This window comes from Chaetodon auriga, chromosome 2 (assembly GCF_051107435.1).
Source record: "Chaetodon auriga isolate fChaAug3 chromosome 2, fChaAug3.hap1, whole genome shotgun sequence".
In the NCBI taxonomy this organism is placed as follows: Eukaryota; Metazoa; Chordata; class Actinopteri; order Chaetodontiformes; family Chaetodontidae; genus Chaetodon; species Chaetodon auriga.
Genome location: NC_135075.1, coordinates 29,028,679 through 29,038,121, shown reverse-complemented (window position 1 = coordinate 29,038,121; position 9,443 = coordinate 29,028,679). Strand labels below are relative to the sequence as shown.

Here is a 9,443-nt window from a genome sequence, read left to right as displayed (position 1 = left end):
CTGTAGTGATTTATGGGTTAACAGACGACTCGTCTGAAAGTGCTGAACTACTTCTTCCTCTGTTTCATCCCCCGTCTCACCCACGTCCTCCCACTTTGTGTCTTTTTACCTGTTTCTTTTAGACTCCAGCCCTCCCCCCACATTCTCTTTCTTTCTCTTCGACTCTGATGTTTTATCTAATCAAAACAGTTTTAATCAAAATATTCTGTCACTGCTGAACCGCAGACTTCTGGAACAGTGACTAAAACACACTGGAATGAGTTTGGATCTTTTAATCCAACTTAATACTTTAAGCACTCCCTGCAGGCTCCTCCATCATCAACCTCAGACTGGATGTGTGAAGAATATTTAAAAAGGCACATTCAATGGGTCAAACTGTGAAAGTTGTGAAGCTGCAGGAATGGAGCTCAATCTTCCTCCTTCTAAGAAAAACGTTTGCACAGATTTTGAAGTGACTGATTAAAAATCTGTTTCATCTGCAGGAAAAGCAGGTCAGAACGAGGCTGCCGCCTGACAAATGTGGTGAATGTCAGATTTTCTTTCATTGGTTCTTCTTTTCATGACTTCTCTTTTATTTCTTTCCTTCCTTCCTTCTTTCTTTCCTTCCTTCTTTCTTTATTTACTTGGTTTGTTATTTTTCTTTCTTGCCCTAATTTTTTCTTTCTTTCCTTTTGTCTTTCTTTCTTTCACTGGTTCTTTGGTTGTTTCATTGCTTCTTTGATTCTTTTTTCTGTCTTTTTCTTTCTTTCTTTCTTTCTTTCTTTCTTTCTTTCCCTCTGCGTCTCTGTCAGCTTGTTTGAAGTGTGCATCCAGCAGCCACTCAGATTCAGAGCCTTGATAACAGTCCAGTAATCAGCTGCAGTGATACAGAAGGCCGACCTGGCTCCCACTAAAAAGAAACTCCAGTAAACTGCTGTGTATCTTTTTCATCCTCTTCCTCTTTACGGGGCAGTTAAATCATTCAGTCACCAGGCCTGAAAATCAGCCACATGTGGTCTGAGAGCAGCTGCAGGGAGATTATCCTGCTGCCTGTGATAACAGGACAGGGGATGCACACAGTGGCAGCCAAGACGGCTCAGAAAGGGAGCACAGGACTGGCACACACACACACACACAGACACACACACACACACACACACAGACACACACACACACACACACACACACAGACACACACACACACACACACACACACACACACACACACAACAGATGACATGAAAAGTTACATAAATAGTTGTGTCAAAAATGAAAAAGAGAAGAAGAAGTTGAAACCACGGCTCCTCTCTCTCCTCCACAGTTAGTCAATCACTGCATGAAGAGGGCGTGACTGTCCGTAATCACAGAAGTTATGGGTAGTGGCTTTCCATACGTCAATCTCTTGGATCTCCAACATCAAAAAAAAAAGTTTTCATGCTGGTGAAAACTGCTACTATACTACCCTAATCTCCTAATCTTGATTCGTTAACAGTGGGCATGTTGAATTCACACACGTTTCACCTGACAGCAAAGACAATTCACCAGGTGACAGGCTGAAGGTAAAACCTGGTTCAACGAGTGGAGAAACACAGCAGATGTAGAAGCTTCCACAGAGAGCTCAACGGGCCTCTGACAGCTTGATGAGGAAGTCAGACGACCTCCAGTCACCACATCTTTAATCTTTTGGAGGGATAACGTTCATCCCTCCAGCGGACCTCAGAGAGCTGCGGATCCATCAGAGTACGTTTCATTTGTCACCATCTGTGAGTGTATTTATACACAGATTTGTGTATCTGTGTTTATAATTTAGGATAAGCCCTTTGAGATGCATCGTTTTCAGGGGTGTATATATGAATACACTGTACTTCCCAAACTGTGTTGGATTAAACCGTATCAGCTTTACCAAATAGGTGCCAAAAGACTGAGGTCAACATTTAAACACTATCCACGTCCAAAACCAACCAGGATCGCCTGAATAGTTCTAAGAATAGTGGCAAAGAAACCACACACACAAGACTGGAACATCTGAAGAGCATGACTTGATGAACATCACAGATGAATTTAGCAGAAAACCACACAGCCATGTATAGACGTCTGCTTCAGTCTGCAGGCGAACGTGTGTGTTTTCCTGAGTGACGTCTGCATTAGTCACATTCACACGGAAACATACAGCACCCACACACACACACACACACACACACACACACAAACAGAAACACACACTCTCCCACTCATGACCACAGCCGCTTCCCCTGTGATTCCATTTCCTGCATACGAACTGCTGTTTATGTTTTCAATTTCTACTTTTACAGCTTTCTCCTCATTTATGGACCTTGTGTTATTCTGCTGCGCGGTTTCCTGATCCAACTTATATCTGATATGATTAAATTAAATGTAACCGCCACATAAAAATGAACAAAAAGAAAATAACTAATGGCGTCTTTTGTTCTGAGGCGTCTTTTTGCAGTCATCAGCTCTGTCAATGTTAAGATGCTAAACTTGCGTCACGTTACAATGAGACTCTTTACATTATCCGATCTGAAAGCAGCAGCTCCTCAGCCAGCGTGCAGCAGTCTGACCTTTTTATGAGACTGTTTAAAACACCCCAACACACTCCCAACTCTCCACTGCAGATCTCCATGAAACACAATAAAACAGCCCGCGGCGGTAAAACCATTCCCAAACACGCCCACCACTTCCCCAATCCTCAATAATCATTCCCGACCATTCCCAACAGGGGAATAAACTCGGAGAGAGTCCCAGAGACGAAAACCTATAAACATTTCATTCAGGCCTGGGGGAGCAGTGAATGTACTGTTGTGAACATCACAGGAGACCGAAGGACTTCGACCTGTCTGACTCTTTGACAGCTCCTGTTTCTTTTTCCCGTCAGACTTGGCAACGTTTCCAAATCTCACAAATCAGGTACACTAAAACTATGAAAACGAGGCTCAAGCAAACCGACATTATCCATTAAGGAAAACTTTGTTGAGGCACCAGAATTCTATTTTTCTGCTTTAAAACGACGTCCAATCCAGTTTTCCTCCTTCTTGCACCTCACTTTAACGACGAATGTAAAAGCCCGATGCAGCTGAGAAAGAGCTGAGCTGTGTTTAGACTGAAGGAGGCTGGCGAACAGATAATGGCTGTCATTAGGCCGTTATTAGTGCTGTCGGTGGGGTTTGCTCACAGCTGTTTGATGTATGGCTGCAAAATGATGGAGCACGGAGCAGCGGCTCGCAGACCAGGTGTTTCTCCAGACTGAGGTCAAGCAGTATCTGCAAATACTCAGTGTAATTAGTTATTACTCTACTCATACTGTCTGAGGGGTGGAGTTTGGATGTGTGACAGCATGAGAAAGCTAATCATCATTCTGAATAGCAGCTACACTAATATTCGTGGATTTGTAGCCACTTGGAGTCTGAGTCCATCACAAGATGAAAAAGCTTTCAAGCTAACAGGGTAGCTAACACTTTTCACACTGTAACATTCAGCAGACTCAGACCAAACGTTAGCGTTCATCTGAAGTCCTGAGTCTGTCCATCTGATGAATAAAAGTCCATCGTCCACCCTCAGTTAAGCTCCGTTCAAGTCCTAATCAAAGCTGGGAGGGCGACAGGTACAGCTGATTCTGAAAAGGTATTACAGGTATTAAAGTGGCGCCGCCCGCTGAGCTACACACATTTAAGAGGCACTCAGCAGCACTGCAGGGGATAGATGAGAAAAGTTTGATGCTGATGTCCTTTCACACAATGCAGGTGGCAACCAGGTTCAACTTCCAGCACAGACACAAAACCACAACGCTAATCAGCCAGCTCGGGTATCATTATACTAACACTGCTTCAACAATGAGTACAAGAACACAGAGAAGAGAAAACACCAGTGTCTTCAACTGCTAAATGCTCCTTTATGTTCATCAGCCAGTCTCTACCTGTCTGTCTCTGCAGGTCGCTACTCGGCAGGTACTGTGGCTGAAGATAAAAAAATAGCTGAAAGAGGCTAAATTAACTCCAGCTGAAGAGAACATACAGAGAGATTAAATACATCCTGCTTCAGAGGATCCTGACATTTCTGAAATGTTCAGACTGAAATAAACATCGATATAAATGTTCATTACGTTTTCTTTAACTGAATTCGATCTTAATCGTTCCCTCATCTGAAAAGCCTTTTTTCAACAACCTTCAGTTCTCTTGCTTTTCACCCTCTGCCATGTGATACTCTGCTGTGAGTGTGTGAAACATGTTCCCACTGTAGTTAAATCATAATGGACACATGTACCAGCGACAGCGTGTGCATCAACATGTAACTCACAGCGAGTCACACGCGGAAATCTTTCAAATTTCTGACGACATTTCTTTATTTTCCATGAAGTGTGGAATATTCTGTCCTGATCTGACATTTGACATGAAACTTTTAGAGCCCAGTTTTCGTTTCCTTATCCCATCAGATTGCTCCAAGTCACCACCGTCTTTCTTTCTCTGTGTCTCTGCAGAAGGTTATCATCAAAATAACCTTTGAGCACATCAAAGCATCGCATGGTGGCGGCAGCAGTTGATAGCCGGGCTCTGATCTGACCACAGCGGCTTTCCTGTCTCAGCCTCTCAGGCACAGGTCCATTTGAAGTCAGTCATTTGGCAGAAAACTAAACAAGCCCCCTGTTAACTACCTCACTTACTGCTGTTTACAGGCCGACTCCCAAAAACCACCAAACCGCTGCAGAAGCCGCACGGCTGCATGAAACCAAAGAGAAAGTCGACTACACTCTGAACTGGGATTACTGTGATTGTTTTTACCATCGGCACAAAAATAGATTGTGTATTAATTCACTGAACAGTCTGACTGTTGATATTTAAGCTAAAGATGGGGACATAAAATCTAACTTTCAGAACAGAAACATCGTAAAACTCGACGTGCGAACATCAGATTCAAGCAATGTTCCGACTGAGAGTCGCCTCAAAATTCAGTGGCTGTTTTCTTCAGACTTCATTTCACACAAATCTTGGACACTGAAGCCAAAAGTCAAATTTTCTTTCCATTATTTCCATTAGACACTGATGATCCCCTGAGGATGAATCCTGCTGACTTTTCATGTTGTGCCACCAAATTTCAGTTTGGCCAATACTTCAGTTTACGACCTTTGAGCATATTAGCATGCTGATACTGCATGTACAGTCTCCATTAGCGTGGCTGTGGACTAGCACAGCTAAAAGCAGCACATTCAGCTGATGCTCTCAGTGGCTGCGACTGTAATGGTCCTACAGACCACAGCTGTTTGGTTGATACTGTCGCTGCAGTCCAGAAACAGTGAGGTGAAACATTACAGCGCACTCGATGCTCTGTCATCTGTGCCGTAGATAGAAGCTGACCAACGTTAAGGACTGCAGCTTTAAGATCTGATTTGTAACTTCCTGAGCTTTACGGGAGAACATTGGCCAGCAGTGATCGCATGAGAAACGCAAATACTGAGCAGAATCTGGACAAATGGAGTGAAGCTACAGTGTCTCAGTCAGGGGGTTGGGAAATAGGATACGTCAATGCAGCCAGACTATAGACACAAGACAGCTGTGGTTGCTGCTTTGTGAAATTCTGCATCCTCTTTATCATGTCAAAACATGTTGTGCTGCGTACAAAGAAAACAGAAGTTATGTCCCGAAGAGCCAGTGTTTGCAAGCAGCTTTGATTTGTTAATTATTAATTAACATATATTCATCTACTGATGATGAATCAGCAATAAAAAAAAGCCATTAAAAATGCCAAATGTTATCTGATTCTAGACTGAGGAATGTGAGCATTTTCTTGGCTGTTCTTGTCTCACATCACACTAAACTGAATATTTGAGGGTTTTGGACTGCTGGTCAGACAAAATAAAGAATATGAATATGTCACGTTGAGCTTTGGGATATGACAAAAAGATCAGGACATTAATGATAATGCAACTTTTCTCACGTAATCTGTACAGAAGCATAATGTTGTACCAGAATGGGAACGTCTCTGCCCCCACAAGGATCTTTTTTATGAGGAATTCAAATGACGTCATCACGAAAAACACCTCAAACTCACTGATGCTGCGGTGCTTTAACCTTCAGCAGATGTAAAGAGATGAAAAAGACAGAGAAACAAAGAGGAGACGTAGCTATCTTTATCTGACCTGAACTAAAGCTCTGATGAGACGGTGGCAGCTAACGTGTGGGCGATGTTTTGGAGTCAGAGAGCGATCAGATGCTGACGGACGACCTCGACTGAAGCCCGAAGGTGAAAGGTGAAAGGTCGGCTCTCCGTCTCCTGTCGGGGTGCTGCAGACCTCAGATGTGGACTTGACCCACGTCTCCTCTGAGGTTTAACAGTGTGGGTGGTAAACACACCAGCACACACGTATATGCAGGCAGGCGCTTATATACACATTAATCTCACATACGCACACACGCACTCTCACATAGTGTCTTGTTAAAAACACTCCTGAAATCTCAGCGGTTTAATCCAGTGAAGCAGCACTCTGAATTTACTCTCCACAGATTAAAATCTTTCTAGTAAGTCATTCAATCCGTCCTTCAGACACACACAGCTGAACAGAAGAAAGAGATCAACTCTGGTGGGCAGCAGAAATAATGAAATTCTTACTCGCTCCATTTATGCTGGAATGTTTCTAAACCCACGTAACATATCAATCACAATCTGAGCCGCTAACACAAGGAGATCTGATTGGAGGATAGCTTCACTTCTTCAAGCTGCAGAGGTGTAGAGTATAAGCCTGCATACGGCGTTTCGAAGGCCCTTTCGGACACGACGACGACACCGCCGCGCTGTGACTGAAGGGACCAACAAAGCAAACAAGCGATCACACTGGCTCACCAAAAATACAGGAGTCACTTCAAAACTACAGCGTTCAAAGGAAACTTGAGAATTGGTCTAATCTTCACGGTTCTTCAGATGTGGCAGAAATGCAAACAGGAATGTGTAAAGGGACTCCTCCTGTAGTTTAGTTAGCTCCTACGTCCTCATAGTTCCTGGAACTCTTCAGCTAAATACAGCATTTGGTTACTTCTGAAATTTTCAGGATACCACGCTGCTTGAAGTCAGTTTTTTCTTTCCTAAACACCATTGACTGCACATGACAACATTCGGGAGGCCATGATGGATATGCCGAACATTTAAGAAAGCTAAATAAATCTGCGGCCCGCTCAGCATTCCTTCTGTAAGAGTTATGTATCAGACAGGAACTGACTTCTAAAACAGAAGCCTTATTCATGCTGCGACGGCTCCCATTCTTCTGTAACGTTAACGATTGTAATGATGATGAATGGGGACTCCCCGCACACACATTCCTTTCAAAAATGTTTTTTTTGCTAATCTGATTTCATGGACCAACATCACCTGCTGCACCCAAACCACTTCAATCTGCACATCAGCAGGAGTCTGACTGACTGCTTTAACTATCAGGAGATGACAGAGGTACTGCAACATCTGCAGAACCCACGAAGGCTGTGTGGTCCGTGTACAGCACACTGGATACAGGCTGCTGCATCAGGCCTCAGCGTTCATCCATCTTTGATCACCACTGCTGCACACAAATAATGTGTCTCTCAAATGATTGGTGTTTATTCAGTTTGAAAGAAAGGAAGGAAAGACCAATGACAGGCCAGCAAGTGATTGTTGTTTTGACCAATGAGGTGAAGGAAGGGTTTAAGTTCATATCTGGGTAGAGAACTGTCAGTCCCTCTGACGGTACAGCCATCTTGACGTCACTACATCAATAACCAATATAAATTTTAGTCAGACGATGCGAGGCTCCTTTCACAAAAGACTTTGGTCGAGAGTGAAACATCTCTGTGGATGAATTGTTGTAATGATATCCATGATGGCCAGAGGATGAAACCTACTAACTCTGGCGTAATAATAACTTGTGCCACCCGCAGGGAGGGGCCCATAAAGAATGTACAGTATACATAATTTCTGTTCATGGGTGGAAAGCCAGTGAGGGTTTCATCCTTTTTGTTGCTCTATCTTCTACTCCTGGTTGGTCTGGGCTCTTACACATGGAGTCCTGGGTGACTACCATGAATCCTCCCACGCGTTACTCCCTCTCCGTGAAACTCACCACTGGCTGGAGAAAAGACGCAGCTGGCTGATACCACGTGCCACGTTAGTAGAACATGTATGGCCGACGGCCTTCACAGAGAGAGGCAACGCATTCCACATTGGAGGAAAATGAGGGAAAATTTCGAAGACACGTACGTAATTTTGAAAAGGTAGTCGTACAGAGATAAAACGATTGGCCTTCATCAGACGTCACTGAACAGAATAACTGGTAAGTTTTAATGGACTCGCACGTCATCCTTCATATCTGGAGAAGAATTTTCTGCAGTGCTCCTGCAGGATAGGTGTCAGGTAATTATACCGTGCTGCTTTTCTCCTGACTCAAGTCAGCTGTTACTCATCCAGAGTCACAACCCAAAACTGTGATCACCAAGCAAGAAAATCCAGCATGTTAAAATCTAAAATAACAACTCGTTCAACTTCACTGCATACACAGCAGCTGAAGCAAAAGAATCCTGAGTTGCTGTTCAACACGTTTGCTAATGGAGCTCAGAGCATCCATCAACAGCCCGTGACAAAAGAAAGACAGGAAGAGGAGAAGACGGCAGATTGTCGCTTACCTTCTGCAGCCACTGCGTGTTGTTCTCCATGGTGCTTTCCAGGTGCTGCAGTTTCTGAGCCGACCAATCGCCGTCGACTGGCGGCGAATCTCTCTGCACGACGCTCGCCCCGCTGCGAGAGCCACCATATTGTTCAGTCTGTGATGGCAGTCCTCCGCCCTGGCATCCATCCAGCTCTGGCAGGATGAAGGTGTAGCTGCACTGGCCATGTTGGATGCGGTGAAACCTCTTTCTCTTCTCTGAACCTCCACCGCCGCCGCCACCTCCTCCTCTTCTTTGGCTTCTTCCAGCACCTCCTCGTTCTGTGCTTGAAACACCGGCTGCATCAGTGACAGCTGACAAGGTCCAAAGCAGCAGAAGCACCAGCAACACCCAGCTGAGACTTAAGCCTTTCATGACGCTCTCTTCAACGGTATTAAAGTGTTTTCTCTCAGTGCGAAGAGGGTCAAGAGAAGCTCATTCACGCTTTGACCCCAATTCACTTCAAGAAAACATCTGTGTGCAGGATGCAACACAAGTCATGCACGAGTCTCTGCGCCTACCAGTCAATCCATGAGGTCTGATTCTGCACCCTTCAGCTCGTTTCCTCAGAAGGTAACTTCTCTTACAGATATTTTGAAATGCAGAAACTTGTTCTGTGGTCTCACACTGAAACGTTGTCACCTCCTGGCTTGTCAGTAAAATGTACATCAGATGAGCTGGTCAATACGTGGGACGCATCCGCTTTCTTCCTCCGTCTCCTGCTTTCGTTCTTGGTCTTGATTTTGTTCTCTGTGGTCGTGTTCGTCTTGTTGATGATTTTTCAGGATG

The 9,443-nt window shown here is 44.3% G+C and overlaps 1 protein-coding gene across 1 annotated transcript in view; it reads right to left on the bottom strand.

Annotated features, from left to right (window-relative positions):
• Positions 1 to 9,109, bottom strand: part of angpt4 (angiopoietin 4) — a 44,158-nt gene extending 35,049 nt beyond the window's left edge. Inside the window, exon 1 of the mRNA XM_076745657.1 lies at positions 8,634 to 9,109. Coding sequence (XP_076601772.1) covers positions 8,634 to 9,029 — 396 coding nt within the window. The 5' untranslated portion in view covers positions 9,030 to 9,109. The remainder of the gene's footprint in view (positions 1 to 8,633) is intronic.
• Between the last annotated feature and the right edge of the window lie 334 nt (positions 9,110 to 9,443).